Genomic DNA, 20,959 nt, shown 5'->3' on the forward strand with positions numbered 1-20,959 from the left:
ATATAAGGTAATTTACTATAAAACATCAATATGACACTTATCAATCAGATTATCTTTTTGGGTACTATTTATGATTTTTTTGTCGATTTTGATTATTTTTAGCAAAATTGTACTGTAAATTATACAAAAATTTTATTTAGTCCTAGTTTCTTAGACTTAAAACCTGATCTATCGCAAAGAAAATAAGCGGATGTTTATTAAAATCGGTTGGAAGATACAGAAGTACAAAATACAGAAATTCCATTTTTAATTATTTTCATGTTAATCTTAAATTTATTGCGTATAATATTATTTATATAACTTTTAAATGGTATTAAACATGACTAAGGTTCAATTAACTCATAGTCTTCTGTATATATATTGTCAGTTTCTCGAGTGAGAAACCAACAAAAGTCACTTATCATCCCTTCGTCCCAAAATCCTTGATAGCGACGTTCCCTTGCCATTCATCACTTTCAAGGCCAAGATAATCAGGGGCAATCTGATTGGAAAGCGTTGTATGAACGATTAATAGGAAATTTAATTACCTTTAATTTGACATAAAAATAATTTAAATCAGTCATTTAGAACCGAAGATATTTGCAATTAAGTAAAAAAACTTTTTTTTCAAAATAAAAAATACATAAATTTAGCTATATATATTAAAAACCCGTTTTACTTTATTAATTTTTACCTACATTTTCGGATTTTGCACATAATTTTACATAAAAAATTACTGACAAATGTCATATATCATAAGTTAAAATTGCTGTAAACTAGTGTTATTAGTAAAAAAAATTGTCGTACCACCATTGCTCGGATGATTTAACTCGGTTTCTCTCTAATTATTAAAATGACTGTGAACAGTTTGTAACCTATGACGATTTACGTATTATTATTATTATTTTAAATATCGTGACACGTTTTAAGAATACATAAATAAAATTAAATTTAAATAAATATATTATTCTGAATTTTATGTAATTATAATATATTACACATCTCAATATGTAAGATAAACTTTAAACATATGTTTAGGACTATTACTATTTAATGTCCGTATTGAATTTTAATCATAAAAATAGCGAAATATCAGTATTAAAGGCCCAACCACCAATATCACAAAGGCGCCGCAAACCAAAAATGCTTTGAAAGCCCTTGCTATATCGAATAACGATTTAACAATTTACGGCCGTACGTGGCTATGCGGTGAAGTCAGGGGTCGGCCACAAGTTGCCCAAGAAGGTCCACGTGTAATTCGGACCTTATCCACATATCCACGGTAAGCCGTGGAATTAGAAGAGGGTCGCACCCTGCCCCAAGAATCAATCGCCCCTTTGAGCGAGAGGGGCCCGCGGTTCGTTTAATGGACCCATACGTTAGTTACGGACTCATTGTTTTCAAACGACCTTTGCATCGTGTCCGATAATGGCAATACTGCGTATATTTGCTAAGAATTAATTTATTTAACTACCTAAGACCTAATAATATTTAAAAAAATCAACAACAAAGTAGACACCGCCACTAAAAAAGCACTAAAATATTTTTTATTGTTGTGAAGAAGCATCTTATTGTCTCGCATTTCAAAACAAAATATAGGCGCACAAAGAACCATGGATTTTAGAGCGACATTAGTTGTTCGGGTATATTGGGAAAAAAATGACTATTTGTATGCTACAAATAAATATCAAAATTAGCCACCGTTGCGACATATTTTCATACTTGTGTTAGTGATTCAAAAAGCAAGTTTTATTGGAAAAATCACAAAGTAGAGACAAACTTATTTAGGTACAATATTTGCTTAAATCAAAGTGAATAGTTTTCAAAGTTTGTTGAGAAAAGCTATACAAATGATGCTGGTATCCGTAATAAAAAAATTCTCCGAGTAGTACTTCCATCGTTAGCTCTACAATTTAATAAATCTAGTGCTGATAAGACAATTATTGTTATTATTCTGTAAATTACGTTTTTACATTTTTTTAAAAAAAATATTTTTTTTTTACCATAAAAATGTGCATGAATTAATTTAGGAAATCAGAGGAGTACCAAGATTTTTTAATATGGACCACATTAACATTTTTTTAAAGCACTGATATATATAGTTATGGTTCAGCTACCATTAAAAAATCGAATAAGAATATATAAGTTACATTAAAACATATATGTTAAATCAATTTTAGGACTATATTATAAAAGTTTATAGTAATGAAAAATGTTATGTTCGCTTCGATTAATCCCTAAATTCTAAGAGTAGTTTGAGGTTCATGTCCATCGAAACGATCAAGGGATTAGTATCGGTAAACAGAAAATTGACCACACACAATCCACCCCCGCTCGAAGGAGGGTGATTAAAAGTTGAAATTGTTTTTTAACGACCGAGATACGCGCGTAATAATCCATAGGGATGTTGCAGAATGGATGTGGTATAATATACTGCCGGGGGTGTTTTTTTGGACGTAATTTAGTGATTTTACACAACTATATGGGGGGCTAGGGTTGTAATATTTTTAAAAAAATTATTGAGATCTAAAACTATTGATATATTGTCTTTAACCTCTAAAGCAATATGTGCTTTGGAATTTTAAATTTAAGGTTTATCGTCACGAAAACACGAGATTATTGGGTTAGTGTGGTCTGGCGAAATATTTCTATAATATTTTTTGGTATGAAAATGACGTTTTTTTTAATTGTTAGTATTTGAAGGCTAATATGCAAAATTTTGAGATATGTGTTATGTATTATTTTTGTAGCTTTATTTTAAATGATTTGCAATTTAAAAAAAATAGTATTGCTTATATTACTTCATACTGGGCAGGTATAATAAATAGTAATAAATTAAAATTGTATTCTATATAGTTAGCTCGTTATAGGACGCAATGGCGGCAAGCCAAAGCACAGGTATTTACGTTTGTTTCCCAATTTGTGTTACTGCCAGTGGCGTAGCTAGGGGGGGGGGGTGGAGGAGGCGTACCGCCCGTGCTGCACTTGCTTGGGGGCGGCATATTCGCGATGGGATCGTCTAGTATGATTCTTATCCCTGAATTCACTAAAACATATATTAATCCACGAATAACAAGATCTAAATAATAACCAATTTATTATTTTAGGAAGTGCTGATTTTATGACTCTGCAAAAAATGTATAGGGGGGGGGGGGCGGTGGCAATTTTAAGGATCGCCCTGGGCAGCAATAATTGTATAAGCTAATTTTGGGTGATGGTGATAATATCGATTGTATATACGTGTCTCAACTTACTAGAGTTTAACGCCGATTCATTCGCTTTTAAGAGTGAATCGTTTTATTTTTTTGTATCACCCTGTAGCGGCCGACAGTTTGATCCGCATGTCCCCTAGCTGAAGATCAATTATAACTTTGCAAAAATATGTTTTGAACCTTTTGCTCTAACTTTTTGAGACAATAATAAAACTTTGTCGCCTAAATCTTCCCAAAGATGAGGGTGGGGGCGAGCGCGCTGGAGTGGGAGTAACAGACGGGCGCAGTAGATATTTTGACATGGAATTTCAACTCACCCCCGCCACTGTTACTAACCCTTTGCGGGTTTTCAACGTCAGACAAGGAGCGGCTTCAAAGGTAATAAATAATTAGACCGTATCCGTGTCAAAGTTGGAGCAAATTGACAGGTATTATATATTCGACAGTGGCTGGCTTCGATTTTATGATATAATAACTAGGAATCTGTGCGTGTATAATGCATACTACAAAGTGTTCCATAAGTCACTTTAACATTTACTGATTTTTACATTTACGTATTTATTGCTCTCTTAATGATTGGAAAATCATTACAGAGCAAAAAAATAAAACAATAGTCTATTTGTTATAGCTCTTGGCCACGTTTCAAAACATCTCATTTTTTTAGTGACGCCATCCAAAGAGTACAAAAATATCAGTAACCGTAATTCGTCCGTATCGCGAAACATTATGTGGAAACTTCCACTGTACTCCAACGTAGATATCGACTAGAGACAAGGAAGCTAGTATGGCATAATAAAAATAAAAACTGAAACTTTCGCAGCACACAAATAGGGAAGAGTAACGGGCGGAAATCGAATAAAATAAATATTATCTTTCGTCTGCGAATATTAACCACTGATGGCTCGGGATTATGTGCATCGTATAGCTCACTAAATATATAAGGATAACAAAAAAAACATTTGTTACTTCCTGCCGCATAAGGCACGATAATAAAGTTCCGCAAAGCCACAAAAGTGGGCTTAATAAATATTAATAATGACTGATTGCTTCCCGTTAAGAAATTAGCATCTAATTATATTTTTAATTTGGCATGGTAATTTGAAAATTACATACCTTCCATGTTGTGGTCCCACGTTTCCATCGTCAAAAGAAGAACTGGCTGTTATGTTCTTGTCGGGTATAGCTCCATTTTCCATACCAAGTGGAGCTCCACACGGAACTGTAAATAAAGAAAATGTATTTATTTTTCGCTATTAAATACACAAAATAATATTATTTTACAGAAATATTTTTTTAATATATTTTTATATAAATATTATATAATATGATAATTGAGCCGATAATAATGAATCCGGTGAGGATAAAAGCACTGTTACAAAAGATACCAGATCTCATCACACTCAGGTCGAAAATATTTAAACTCTGATTTAGATATTAAAAAAATGTATGGACTTTATAGATATCCTCGTAAAGATACGTGCCAAAAATATGATTTACTACAATTAAAAATGAATGCATCCATCAATGAAGAAGAGACGTTTCATCTTGAATACATGATTTACGTTTAAAAATGCCGAACAGATGATCAGCAAAAAGCAAAAGATAATCCTGAAGAATATTTTGGATTATAATTTGATTTAAAAAAAGCCACAAGAATATAGTTAAAATGTATGGGATGAGATTATAGCATCAAGAGGATCACAAGAAGTCGCCTCGTGTATTTTATTTAAAGCATTGTGAAAATGTGACTACCCAAAATCGTAACATCAAAATGGCACTAACATGGTTAAATAGTTTAATCTTTTAATATTAATATTAACTTTGTAGATCGCAAATTTTTAATATCGGGATATTCGTTTTTGCCAAATGATCGTGATTTCGGCTCGATAGAAACGTTCCTGAACATTATTATGAGTTAATAAAACAATGTAGTATAAATAAGTAATTTTCGGTTGAAAGAATAATGCAAAAGGATTTTACTTCGACCAAAGAGTTAGAATAATCAATAACAAGAAGAACCAAAAATACCGCCAGTGTATCTTTCTCTTGGCTAAAAATACATTGGATGCGTTTTTAAAAAAATACCCATATGAGATGTTTTATAAAACTTAGATGATGATGCCGACTTCCATATTTAAGACCTTTCAATGACCAAAAATATACGAAAGTATTTCCTTACTTCCATTCTAATCTACAAGAAAAACAATTTAAAAACATGACAGATTTGCTATATTATATTCCACCAATTTACCATGAATATTTAAAAAATCTTACAACTCAAAATCCTACTTCCACAGAATAAAAAATATATGTTTTAATAAAATACTTGAAGCATTAATAAAAATGTTAATTAACATAGCTTAATAAAATTTCTTTTATATAAAAAAAAAATTATTGTGTTAATTCAATTTTAATACGTTCGGTTAATTTTGTAAGCGGTCTAAGTCATTTCAACGCTAAATTTTGATGTTTCCTTATAAGCTACATGCAAAATTTATATGTCGAAATAAATTATAAATCTAGCAGATTATATAAATTTATAAACATTGTGTTGCGTAATATAAAAATATATTTCAATCATTTCAAACGCAAACCATTAAACATCTCGAAAGGAAATAAATATGACACTTTCATAATTATGGGCTCAATTAAGGGTCTACAAAAATAAATGTTTCGAAAGAAAATATATAAATCTAAAAGAATTTTTATGCTGATGTAAAATATGGTATCAGTTTTATTTTATCACATATAGTTTTTAAAGTGAAAAATGATCAAGGAAAAACTACACTTAAAAAATATTTTTTTAATACTGCAAAAAAATATGGGCAATGGAATTACATTTTTAAAGTAGCATATAAAGTTATGTAAAGAACACTATCAACATAATCTTTTTCATACCATTTTATCGTTTTTTTTTTCTTAGGTTGGACTGCCCTTAGAAACATATTGTGTGCGCGCCTTATATTATGTATGAGAAACGTTAAGGAATAATATAATACAATACAAACTAAAGCAAATAAACGGTATATATATTTTTATTTTATGTGATTAGTTAAAATTCTGTTTTTAATCAATTTTATTTTCATTTTCAGAACAAAAATTCAAGATGAAAACAGACAGTTTGTGACAGTAAATGGGAAAATTTGTATTTTTTCGTTCAGATGGAAGTCAAAGCTACACGTTTAATTTGTCGTGACTTTACTTCAATATTAAAATCTTATAATTTCTTAATAATTAATAAACATACATTTAGTTTAGGTGCATTATTTTTTAGATTTATAATATTGCATAAAATTTGATTGTAGATTATTTTGATGCTGTCTTTAGAATGTGGTTCTCCAATGAAATGTACTCAAATTATCCTTTAATTGATTGCTTTTTCTGCTTAAATTGTAAAGGGTTTTGTATTTTTCCCCTTAAATTAAATACACAAACATTTTGTTTTATATTCTTATTTTTTTATTATAGAATTTAGCTAATAACTAATTGTAAACATGAAAATGGCTATAAATCAGTACCATGTATATTATATGTATATGTTAAGTATGTCTGTAAAATTATTTATATTATTAAAATAAATAAAATCTTTCGATAATATATTATAATTTTTTTGATTATGTAATTACAATGTTCCTTAAAATTTAATTTTTTATCTACATTTAATCCTATATATCATATATCATCAACTATCTCTATTATATCTAATAATTAATTAGCATACATTTAGTTTAACTACATTATTTTTTACCAATATTTCTATTACACCTAATTTATTATTTAAGTTACCTTCAACTTCTTTAACTTTATCTCATATACAATAAATTAAAGCGTCGACTTCAAACATAAATATGTATTTTTTAGTAAAGTTTATTTTCACTAGTGAAGTCTAAATACATTTTCACCAATAGCTATATATTTCTACTGAAATTATATGCTGCTCAAAAATGTATATAAAACTCAATTTGTTGTTCAAACCCAAACCCATCACTATAAAATATTTAAAACTGATTATAGTTTTAGAATTTTCATAAAATCATGTTTAAAATACAAACTAAGCCAGCTCATCTCTTAGAAAAAAATAAGCAGTAGAAAAGTACAGATGTATCGTATCTCGTTAGTCTGTTCTTAGATATTACACATTGTTTTAATTCTTATAGATTTAGTAAAGACTTTTAATATATATTCAAACCGTCGCCGTCGCCGTCGCCGTCGCCGTCGCCGTCGCAGTGGGAACGCTCGTTACCGAGCGTTCCCACTGCGACGGCGCCGACACGATTTTATTGCTTTTGACGTGAATTTTTGACTTCTGAGAAGTGATAATTGTTTTTTGCGCTCTCCTATTGGTCAAAATTCGGTTTAAATGCTCCTCATTTAATTTGTAATAATATTATAAGAGTCATAGTATAAACAGACGTCACGAGTCTATTGCTTTTGACGTGAATTTTTTTTTGCGTGCAATTAATTAAAATTCGGTAAAGATATGCTTGATTCGATTCTCATTTAAATTGTTATATTGTTATGAAAAGTCTTAATATGTCGCAGTTTCTACTTCGACTAATTTTATTGCTTTTAACGTAGATTCAAAACGAATTAAATTTTAACTTTGTCAGAAAAATGCACGTTATCCAATGAAAAATACTATGAATCTTAAATATTAAAAAAAACGATCATTTACTGGATAATCTTGGCTCTCGCTGGAAAAAGATGAAACTACACTTTGACACTTTGACACTTTGAACACGCGCGATTATTGACAGCTGTCTGATTTACAGTGCCCGCAACACAGGGAACTCGAATTATATTACTCTGTTTAATGGCCAGTTTACTTTTTTTAAAAATATATTTAACTAGTATAATTAGATTTAATTCAAGCAATAAAAAAAATGCATGGGAGAAGTTGTAATATATACATAAACAAACAATAATATTATTTGCATCAAACAGATATTATTCCCTGACTTCATATATATACTATTTGCATATAGTGGATTATTATATTATGTAAAAAAAAGTGGTGAAAAAGAGATGTTTAAAACGTAATTTAAAATCATACGAAGATGAAGATGGACAAATATATAAATATGTAAGTACAGTCCGTCCAAGATATGAACGCTCATCGTCACAGTATTGGTGAGAAAATATAATAGAGTCCATGTGAAATTACAAGTGCAATTAATTTTTACTTTTTTTTAATTTAATTTGTCGAGGAAAGTGTAAAATATCACTTTCTTACTTATTTTGTTTATTTATATACATATTTAACTCAAAAACATGAGAGCAGTTTTGGTATCACTCTCCAAGTTGAATATCTGTTCAATATCATATTTTTAAAAATAGCAATAGAATATTACAGGCATTGTTTTATTTATTACAAAATACCACAACATGACAATAATTTATAATAAAAATATAGCACATTATAATTTTTAATTAAATTTCCAACGTATGGTCACCCTACATATAAAACAGCCCTGATTTAGTATATGTAACGTTCTCCTATCGGTTAAAAAAATTCGCGGAAAATTGTGAAAACACGTACCGTTATTTCCAACACAACGATGATGAGCGTTAACATCTTGGATGGACTATAATTGTTATGTATATTCATAAATATATTTATTTTTTGATGTATCAAAGAAATAAAAAAATAATAAATTCAATGCGCTTAAAAATATATTGAGAGCCATTGCTTTTGTGTGAATTACAATAGTGAACTATTCACAAGGATAGAGCGAAACATTATTTATTTTGTCATTGAATTCTTAGGTGTTTTTTTTAAGGTGGTGTTCCCAAAATTATATATAAATAATACGTAGTTAAATAAATTGGACCACAGTGGATTTAATAAGAAAATGTTTTTGACCGTTAGAAGTTAAACAGAAATTCGAATTCCTGATGATGCTTGAACATTTCACTTAAATTCGATATAAGACTGGAGAACTTGAAGCACTGATAAGCGAGCACAAAATTGATATTATCACAGTCACATATTTAAAACCGTATTTAACACTTAGCGTATCGTCTGTTTTTCGAAACCAGATGGAAAAGTCGCGATGTCGGTTAATAAATCAATAAAACACTTGTTTAATCAATACAACTAACATAGAAACCGTCGCGATGGAAATTAAACATAAACAAAAGATAATAACTATTGTCCTTTTCAAATAAATAATCGATTTTAAATTTTTTATTTTATTTTTGGCCATAATATTACTGCAAAGAGAAAAGTAAAATAGTGCATATTTTATCGTCAATTCGTTCAGTATATAGAAATTATATCGGACTTTAAATTACACCTACATTTTTAATTTTATAAAATTGTTAAAAATATAAAATAGAGTTTTAACTTACAAGGTGTATTACCTAAATATTACCAGTTCTTTTATTCTTAAATCTATATCCAAAAAAATTCTAAATATATTATTTATACAATTTAAATTGATATTTTAAGTTCCAAAAGGTAAAAAACTAGATGCTTTGAAACACAGAATACGGCTTATATTAAATAACGACCCCATCAATTCGGATAAGTGCGACAAATGCAGAGGTGGGTCATAATTCAAAAATAAGTTTTGTTACGTAAACAGATTTTGGGCGTCGGTGGGTTAAAATATATATATCGCATACATACACACAGTTTTTTTTTAATTATTTTTCTGCTCCGCCCCTGGAAAAGCCGGCAAGGCTAATGGGTTCTGCCCCGAAAAAAAATAGCGATTGCTTAGCAGACACTTTTTTGTTATTATTCGCAATATTTATTGTGTATTTTGTGTGACACTTTGGCGCAGGCGAATTAAAAAAGAGCGGCGCGACTATAAAGTTTCGAGACCGCCATAAAAATATATACAAACATATTTTTTATAGGCGCAGCGGAAAAATGTCATATTCGCGACACGTGCTGTGTGCATTTACGATGGGTTTTTATGCATAAAACATGATGTTTTTTTTCTTTTGAGACGCAATTTTAGTAATGATAGCAGCATATTTGAAATAGTGAAATTCAGCAATGGCGCATATTATATGATACATACAATACAAAGTACTGTATAAATATTTCATTGACTCACTGCAAATTGCGATTCGAAGGTCTCAAATAATAATATAAAAACTAATGTACCAATCCAATCTGTTTAATATCATATTATATTATTTAGTGCATTTTTGTGCCATCTATTATAGGTCAACGAAGGGACACGTTATATAAAAAAATTTAAAAATCTTATCAGCGCAGCCAACTGACCTGAAACTCTTGACAACTGTCGACAGACTAATGGCAGTCGCGTCCATAGAGAAATTAAATAAATAGAGACGGCAACGCGTACTAAAAAATCATGCAAAGAAAAATCGAATAAGATAGTCTCTGCGCGGTTGTGATGCACATTCGACTAGGGCTGCGCATTCCATACTTCGCATTTAAATTTAATATCAAATTAAAGCAAAAAAAGTATCTCTTACATAGATGTATCGCATCTTGTTAGTCTGTTCTTAGACATTACACATTGTTTTAAAAATATGATAGTTATTCTTAAAAAAATATTAAAGACTTTTAATACATATTCAAACCGAAGTTTGGTCAATAAGAGGGCGCAAAAACAATTATCGCTTCTCAGAAGGCGAAAATTCACGTCAAAAGCAATAAAATCGTGTCGGCGCCGTCGCAGTGGGAACGCTCGGTAACGAGCGTTCCCACTGCGACGGCGACGGCACGATTTTATTGCTTTTGGCGTGGATTTTTGCCTTCTGAGAAGTGATAATTGTTTTTTGCGCTCTCCTATTGGTCAAAATTCGGTTTAAATGTTCCAAATTTAATTTGTAATAATATTATAAGAGTCATATACGCCACGATTCTATTGCTTTTGACGTGAATTTTTAAGGTATATTTTTTTTTTGCGTGCAATTAATTAAATTTGGTAAAGATATGTTTTATTCGATTCTCACTTAAATCGTTATATTGTTATAAAAAGTCTTAATATTCAGATTCGAAGGTCTCAAATAATAATATAATAACTAAAACACCAATCCAATCTGTTTAATATCATATTATAATATTTAGTGCATTTTTGTGCCATCTATAAAAGGTCAACATAAAAAATCATGCAAAGAAAAATATAATAAGATCGTGATGCACATTCGACTAGGGCTGCGCATTCCATACTTCGCATTTATATTTAATATCAAATTAAAGCAAAAAAAGTATCTCTTACTAGTAATCTTTTTTAATACATTGTTTTTTTATTCATATTTTGCTGATTTACACTACGTAAAAATTAGCAAATTAAACGATAAGCGATATTTTCTAAGCATATTATCATTTAAACGCTTAGTTATCAATATTTAAAAACAGTCAAAAAGTCGCTTTATAGACTGTCAAAGATACATCTATATTAACTGTTTTGATTCATCTCTCATTTCTCATTATTCAGTATATAAATATATATTATTGAAACGCTATAGTTGAATAAAAAACCGCACAATAACATGTTATTGCTAATATTCTAAAAATATATTATTTGGCAATATTCGATAGAATTTCTATAAACCAGCATTGTTTGTTTGGTGAGAAAACTCAAATTCAAACTTTTCTCAATTGAGGAAAATCCCTAAATCCCAAATCCCCCCTTAAAATATTTCGTTTTCCGCGAAAAACCACATTCATAAATACCGAACGAAAGACAAAGGCGCTCCGTGTTATTTTTGTCATAATCATAATATTGATAATATATGTATGCGTGTGTTTGTGTGAGTGTGTCATATCAAAAATTAGCAAGCTTAGTATCGATCCAAAGTTTTCCTTCGCGAGTCTTCGGCAGTTCGTGTCTTGGCATAATTTTGTCTCACAACGTCAATAAAACAAGTACAAGACAAGTACAAAAAGCTTTTAGTGATTGTAAACGAAAGCACGTTCCGTTTTATGACGATACTTTTGCGTGAAGTTTTTCAATTTTAATTTAAACATAGTGAAAATGTGATTATAACACAATCTAAATGAGTCAACCTCAATTATACCAAAAGCGACGTTGTTTATTATTATTATTATTAGTATTAGGGTAATTTATTAAAACATAATGATCGATTGGAATAAACTTGATTTGAAACTGTGAAATTGAGGTTGTTATAAAATAAAAGTACTCGTTAAGCATGAATAAGATTATCTCAAGTGCCTATTTAGAGCGATTACATTTATAAAACCGTTGAAGGGCTAAATGCGTACTAAGTGATGATTAACGATAGTTTTTGATGTTGGTTGCGTCAATAGCTGTCATTAACCGTTTAAGTGCGAGACAAATAACTGACTGACATTAATTAAAAAAACTTTGGTATAATATTCATATTTCTACATATTAATTTAATCGATCAAACTATACATAATGGCGTAAAAGTTTTTTAAAATTTGTGATTCGTAATCTTATTATATTTATCTTAAAATGCTTAATGCTAATTCTGATATTACATTAAAAAAATATATTTTAAGCTTTTCTTCTTGATACTGTTTTTCGCCAAAATGGTGAGAAAATTACTCGGTGAGACGATACCAATAGAGTTTTGATAAAGCCTTCTATAAGGTTGTTATGGGTTAAGAGTTAAAAAAAATATTACTCGGATGATTTAACTCGGTTATCGAAAAAATATTTCATTCTTTTAGGGTTTCTTCATATGCATTGAAGTAACCTGTTAAATTACGATGGTCTTGATTTAATAAATAAATTAAAATACACTATTTTTCATTCATATATGTATAAATATGATTTTTAGCAATTGAAAATATTTGACAATAAATAAAATATGTATCAAGAGTATTTCCAAACATATAGAGAAGCTCACAACTTTTAGTACACACTCTATAATCAGAAATTCAAATGCCGACGATTACAATGTAGCTCGCTTCGAGAAATTTTGTATGTATTTTCAAGAAGCGACAATTGTCAGAAACTACGCACGCAGACACTGTAATTATGCAATTAGCCAAAATAACATATGCCACGCGGCATTCTTCAATAAAAAAAGTCGTTGACATGTCAACTGAGTGTCAAACAAATTGACGCGTCTCCAAAAATAACTTCATTATTATTATAATACTAAATTTGCGTATATAATGTGAAAAAACACTATTAAATACGATACTAGAAATTTTTAATCTAGGCACTGTTTTGAATCAACCCTTGTTCTAAATAAATATTTAATTTATTTACCTATAATCAAAGTTGAAATACAATATCATGCTTTATCACACCCTTATTGTATTTTTAATTTAACTTAGAAACATATTTTTACGAATAAAGCATTAGAAACTATAAATTATATGTGTTCTAGATGTCCTATTTTATAAAAAATCTAATAATTTATTAATTTTGTTATGGTTTTTATTCATACATTACTTTAATTAATAATTTTGCCATTTTAACTCAAAAATTGTGTTTTTAAGTATGGCTAGGTCTTCAGACACGTCCCCAAAGACATTATTATTGAGCACTAAACATTCCCAAAGGAAAATAGCAGCCATTGCAGGCATTTCGAAGTCTGTTGTTAACAAGATTAATAAAAAAATCGACCAAAACCTGCCTTTAGAAGTGGATCGCGTTGGGAAATGTAGCAGAAAGCGAATCACCGCAAAATCAGAGATGTCTGTCTCTAAAATTGCAGAAAGTCTTACCTTGATGCTCAATGAAAAAGGCATCAAAGTCTCCAAAAGAAAAGTACAGAGGAGAACCTCATGGGTCATCATCGTGTCTCATCTACGGTAGCTATAAAGAAGCGGCTGGAATGAGCCAAATCACACAAACACACGACTATTGAGGAGTAGAATCGGCTAACTATAATTTTAGTGATTTTTAAGCTTTTAAAAAATTCAATTAAATGATTATAGTATTTTTTCATGTGTGCATTTCTGAGAAGTCCACATTCTAATTTTGATAGACAAATCATCGTTTGGCATGGGAGAAATTCTATTCGGACTGCCTCGTGGAGACAGTCAAACACCCTGTCAGTATCATGGTGTGTTTAGACATCTTCTCCAAAGCGATGGGGCGCCTTCACATCGTGCAAGGGACAAGTACTCAAGTCGGAGAATGGTTCTCTGGTGGACAGGAGTATATGTTCATACACGACTCGCACCCTGCCATAAATCCAAGAGTGTCACTGCATTTCTGGCTAAAAAAGTGCAGTTTTTGCCATGGTCAGGGAATTCTGCTGACATGAACCCTATTGAAAGCATGTGAGAGCTCACGAAGAGGGGTGGGGATCCAAGGAGGTGATTATAAACAAGCAGCAGCTCATCGAAACCCTCATCCGGATGTGGCATCACTCTCATGAGCTAAGGCAAAATGAAAAAATATGCATTGAGAGTATGCCACGAAGTGTACAACCTGTAATTGCGGCAAAAGGCGGTGCTAGAAATTTTTCACATTTAATGCGATAATGTTTAAATATAATTAAATAAAAAAATAAACGTAGATGAATAACGAATATGATGTTAAAATGTTCTCAATTGAATGTTCTTATTAATAAATAATAACTGCTGTGCCTAAAATCATATATATATATATATATATATATATATATATATATATATATATATATATATATATATATATATATATATATATATATATATATATATATATATATATATATATATATATATATATATATATATATATATATATATTTTATTAAGATGTCCCTATTAATATGTATATACAGGCGGCCCTCGACTTTCGCACATAATTGGTTCCTGAAAATGTGTGCAAATGTTGAATGTTCGAAAGTAGAGGGAAGTAAAAATGTGTGTTTTTAAAATATTTATTTATCAAGTAAATATAAGATGTTTAAGAGGCGTTTAAGAGACATGTTTAAGTGGGGTTCGCGGGTGTTTCCTTTGAAAAGTTATTAAGAGTTAAATGTTTTCCACTATTCTTTTTCTTTTCTTCATGTAGTATTTTATATCATGCTATGTTTTAATTAGTCGCCCTACGCACTTGAGATATGCGTTCACCATTGGGATCACAATCTTCCATAATATTTAAAAATTTGTCAAGCTGCGAGAAGGCTTCATTAATTTTCATTGTTAGAGAGTTTTCCAAAATAAACTTGTCTCATCTACATCAAATATTTAGCTAGAGGAATATTCTTCATCTTAAATAATTTTGGATAATTAGGAAATAAATTCTTTTGCAGCATCTTTATCCGCATCAGCCGATTCTCCAGCAAGTTTAATATTATGAAAAGAATACCTCATTTTAAAATTGTAAAACCAACCGTTACTTGCTTGAAAAACCGTGTTAAAATCTATTTTTTAATCTATCCTTCCAATCTTTGGCAAACTAAAAGCATTTGCTTGAATAATTGAAATACTCAGAGGGACATCTTTTTGATGTTGGTCATCGATCCACGATGACAAAGATTTTTCCATTTCATCCATGTTTTCTTTGCCGTGTTTTTTTGGAAATATATCTTTAAAGATTGTGGAAATATATCTGTAAATCTGCAATTTTGAACGTATTCCTTAATCATATTTTTATTTTGCAAAATTGAACATATCGTTGACCTGTTTGTATCATACAAAGGTCCGATTGAAGCAATAGATTCGCCGCTATCTGAACGTCTATTATTTCCATATTTGTCTCGAATCATGTGAAGTTTATGAGTCCTTGATTTATTTCTGTTCGTATTAACACTGAAGTTTTTCCGTTTCTCACTCATGTTTAAAATTAAAAAAAAAAAAAATTAAATTTATAAAAAATGTTTTTTTTTTTTTAAATGCGCGAAAGTCGAGAGCTGCCTGTATATACCTAAAAAACACCGTTCATTTTTCAACGGGTACGATTCTAGTTTCTCATAATATTGTTAATCGTATCATAGACGTTATAATTGAAACTGTCATGCGTGATTTCCGGATCCGGATATCGCCGTCGCGGCCATTCAATCATCAAGGCGGCAAGGCGCTCGGGCGGCTGCCGGCAATGGGCCCATAAATTCGCAAGCGAATATATTTCATTGCGAATGAATTGGCCGACGGACGGGCAGAGTGTTGCCACATGCCCAGCTAGCGCGAAACAACCAGGACTGACAGAGAATTAACTCTAGGAAACGGGCAACCGCCTCCCAACCCTAGCGTTGGGATTAATGAGAGAATGCAATAATTTGTAACTATATTTATGACGTGGAGGGGATGATCCGCATTGAAATAAATCGATCGAATAAAGAACATATTAAACTATATAATAATAAATAAATCGATTAAGAAAAAAATGTACTCACTGTCCATTGCTCGTGCATGGTTAGTAATGACTGCCACCAGAAATGTCAAAACATGCGCCTTCTTCATCTTGAAAGCCTCAACTTAAGACGTTACATTCCAAAATTAGGCATCTGAAAAAATTAAAATATATTAATCAACAATAATATGTTTAAAGTCATTTAATATATAATAAAGATATGCGGTTAAATCACGAGTTAAGTGTCTACAAACTATCTTCAAGGTTTCAGTTTCCGAACTTTCCGACGCGTCTTTTACATTATAAGTTACTTTAGGTTCACTATTTTTATAATATAAATATGTATAAATATGCACGTCTATATCTATAACATACAAGATAGACGTTGTATAAAAATACACGTTATAGTATCGAATAAGTTCAAAAAGCGAGTCGATAATTTCAGACCGTAACGTTGTAAATGTCAAATTTGCTGGCATTATCAACTCGCTTTATATATATATAATATTCGGATTTGCCGTAACATATCTTATTTGCATCATATGACTATTTTTTAGTTTACAAAAAAAAAATTAGAAACATAAAATAAAAATAGTACAGTGAAATCTCAGTATAGCGAAGCTTACAGAATCAAATAAAAAAAATCGTTATACTGAAAAATCATTATATTGAATATAAGGAAGATGTAACATTTTTTATTTTTAATTACCGTATTACTGCAGCATCAAAATTACTTATTATAAGATCGTTTTTTGTCATTTTGATTAACAATAAAATTTTTTGAAAAAATGTTTTTTTTTTAAAAAAATTGCGGGTGGGCGAAACATTGAATGTCGCTTGTGCGCACATCTGGCACACGCCAAGGATGAACTAAATTCGGAGAAATATTGTGGCAAGTTGTAACGTCATTCTTAAATTCGTTATACTGAGATCAGTCTTCGTTACAATTAAAACATTTTTAATTTTCAAACAATTAAAACATACTGGGAATTTCGCTATTTTAGTATTCGTTACATAGAGATTTCACTGTATTAGCATATTGATTTTATTAAATAAGCTATTAGTGTAAAATAATCTATTCGTTCTGTACATTAAGTAGGAACTTAAGGACCAGAACAACAATTATTGGACATTGCTTCTTAATACAAATTAATTAATAATATGAGGAACAGAATTAAAAAAGTCAATCGATTTTTAAAATATTATGTCTGGTCCAATAATTTTTATTACCTATTCATTATTTAAAAAAAATTTTTAAAATACTAATAGCTACTACATTAATTTAGTTCTTTAAAAAATAAAATTGTGAGAAATCTGTTAACAAATATATTGTAAGAAATATTTTTCTTTATTAAATACTATTAAAATAATAATAATAATAAAATTAATTATAAATAATATGTATCTCTATTTTTTTCTTGATACTGGGTTTAAATATTTTGTTGTAGCATAAATATTTTATAAGCAGTAACTTAAAGATTAAAAATTAAATTTTTAGTATCGTATAGAACTACTATACGTTCTGTATGAAAAAAAAAATATATTTTTTTTTACAAAATGGCAGCCAATGTAAAAATTGAAAGTGTCATAACTTTGCAAAATGAAATCCTACTATTAATTTTGTATGCAAAATGTGTTTAGAAGCTTAATTTGCGTTTCAAAAAATTTTAAAATTATTTTTTTTTAAAAAAAAACGAGTCTTGGGGTAAATTAACCGGGCCCCCATACGAGCTTTTATGCGATTTGGCATATAGTTAACGCTAGTATTTAGTTCATTTTAAAGATATAGGCTTGAATTTTTGATGCAAAATTGAGATTTTGAATATACTTATGATACCGTTTAAAAAAATTAAAAATTAAAAAAAAAAGTTTTTTTTTTCAAAACACGTTTAGTGTTATGAGTCAAACGAACCATCATACATACTTTTATAAGACTTGCAATATAGTTAAGGTCAGTGTGAGCTTATTTATACATATTTAAAGTTGAATTTTTGTGACAGTATAGAATTCTTAAGCAGCCTGTGTATGTTCGTTAGCAAAATCCAATGTGTCAATTTTTTGCAAAATGGTGACAAGTATAAAAATTTAAACACTCGTAACTCAGTAGGTTTAAATTTAAACAAATAGATCGCTATACATGAAACGTTTAAAAGCCTAAACTACATCCAAATAAAATATAAAAAAAATAGTTTTTTGCTTCAAAACAAGCGATGTATCAGTTCGATCGGACCCCCATACTAGCCATTTTGAGACTTTCAGAAGAGTTAACGCTCTTAACTGCTTGGTTTTAAAGATTAAAAATTAAATCTTTAGTATCGCATAGAACTACCGAGCATCCCCTATACGTTTTGTATGAAAAAAATATTTTTACAAAATGGCGGCCAATGTAAAAATTAAAAGTGTCATAGCTTTGCAAAATGAAATCTTACTGAAAAATGTCGTATGGAAAAAGTGTTTAGAAACTTAATTTGCATTTAAAAACAATTTTTACTTATTTTTTGTTTGATAAAAAACGAGTCTTACGGTATATTGACCGGGCCCCCGAACGAGCTTTTATGCGACTTGGCATTTAGTTAATGTTCGTATTTGGTTCTTTTTAAGGATATAGCTCTTAACTGCTTGGTTTTAAATGCATTAAGAAATATCAGTTTTTATTTTTTTAGAGTTACATACCAAAGATAAAATCACTATCAAGTGCAAAGGGTTTTAAGTTGGAGAGTCGTTGAATGCATTTCTCATGCAATTAAAATTTTACTATTGACAGATAATTTTAGATGCGATGAGAATTTTTATTTTAATAAATAAATTATTATAATATATTTTCAGATGTATAAAATAATAAAAATATGCATCAATATGGTGCTGTGTATTTTTTTTAGTAATAGTTTATGGATGTTTTTATAGTGGCTAAGATTTGCTACCTCTCGCTTAGAATATTCCTACAAAAAAGGTGTTTCGTGAGATATATATTTTTTTAACTAAATTTAAAAGAACTCGAGTCTACTTATTAGGCTTGTTAAGACATATGTGAATCTTTGGCTGCGAAACATATGTGTTAAAAGTTTAAAACGAACCATATATTATTTATTAATTAAAATAAATATATATCAGAGACTTATCGATATTTTTTATATTTATTTTTATTATACATACTTTTAGGAACAGGCCAGGAAACGGTCTAGTTATGTTATGTGCCACCAGTTGAACCGGTCGTATATCAGCCAATTTTCACTGCCGGCCATAAATACAAGTTTGCATAGAAATTTTATTCCGTATTTTGTGTGATATTTCTAAATAAACGAGGAGGGAAACTTCCAAGAAAACACATATTGAATATTTTCAAAGCGACTGCCAAAAAAATGGGAAACGTCGTCTCGGAAAAGCGCACATTTTATTTGTTTTGTTGGGTGACACGTGTGCATTATTAAAAATAAGATATAGTCTATTATGTTTTTTTATATAATATATTACTAAAAGTTATAAAGTATAAAAATATTAAAGAGTGAAATAGTCAACGTCAAAATGGCGAAAGATACAGCGAAATATTTCTACAAATGATCTGCGGGTTTATGTTCCGTAATAAAACTTCACCGACGGAACAGTAAAAACTCTCCTAGATTTTTAAATGTTACTGTACTCTGTTATCAGGTGAAAATGGTAAGTAATGTTTATTAATGAAACTTAAAATATATATATATGTACATATATATAATATTTTTTTATTAAAAAAATATTGAAATGGCTCTGAAATAGTCCATAAAAGAAACTGATACATAATTATGAAAAAAATTGATTGAACAAAAACTAATAGTGACGACTATTTACTTCGAATAGCAATATTAACCTTTTCACCGCGTCATTTCGAAATTTATATTAATTTATAAAAATATTGAAAAAATTAATACATACTATTTACAAAGATAGAGCGAAACATTTTTTCTATAATCATTGCATTCTTGTGTATTTTTTTAAGGTAGTTGTCCCAACATCTGGATATATTCTAAAAATATGATATATAAATAATCTGTAAGAAGCTTTATTTTTGTATTTAAATAAATTAAACCACAGTGGATTCAATAAGTTTTTGTCCGGTAAAGGTTAAGCATGCCATAATGCACACATAAATCACAAAAATAAGCACCATTTTTAACCCATAAATCACTTCTAATTTTTCGCGTCTCGGTGACGCCAATTTGAAGCACCTCATCAAGCAAAGCCGGCGTGACAAATCTTATAATTAAAAACGAAATATCACCTCCCGGTGTTTCTTTTTAATTTTTTGCGTCATTTTTTTTGTCAGCCTCTCGAAAAGGGTGTTCAGAGAGTGGTGAAATTCGAAACCGGGAGCCCTGTTTTTTTGCGGCTCGTTTATTTTGACTCGCCCGGGTCAACAGTCAACAGCTGCCGAGCTTTTTGTGTCAACAAGTCTCCTTCAAAGGCCTGCAAAGCTTCCGCTACATCCTGGCTAAAAGCTCCCCAAGTTTATCTCCTTATGGGATACTTTAAAAACTGTATGTATCCGCGCAAGGAAATGCGATATGTTGTTTTTTTAAC

The 20,959-nt window shown here is 29.9% G+C and overlaps 1 protein-coding gene across 2 annotated transcripts in view; it reads right to left on the reverse strand.

Moving 5' to 3' along the window:
- The window catches only part of LOC148234585 (discoidin domain-containing receptor 2-like), a 374,653-nt gene that overhangs the window by 97,157 nt on the left and 256,537 nt on the right, over nucleotides 1-20,959 (reverse strand). For both annotated transcript variants that reach the window (XM_088187968.1, XM_088187967.1), the window contains 2 exons: nucleotides 16,449-16,559; nucleotides 4,305-4,410 (listed from right to left, as the gene is read on the reverse strand). In XM_088187968.1, the coding sequence (XP_088044094.1) occupies nucleotides 4,305-4,410; nucleotides 16,449-16,515 (173 nt within the window). In that variant the 5' untranslated portion in view covers nucleotides 16,516-16,559. The remainder of the gene's footprint in view (nucleotides 1-4,304; nucleotides 4,411-16,448; nucleotides 16,560-20,959) is intronic.

Source organism: Plectrocnemia conspersa, unplaced genomic scaffold (genome assembly GCF_051122295.1).
Source record: "Plectrocnemia conspersa isolate PC_06_02 unplaced genomic scaffold, ASM5112229v1 ptg000006l, whole genome shotgun sequence".
In the NCBI taxonomy this organism is placed as follows: Eukaryota; Metazoa; Arthropoda; class Insecta; order Trichoptera; family Polycentropodidae; genus Plectrocnemia; species Plectrocnemia conspersa.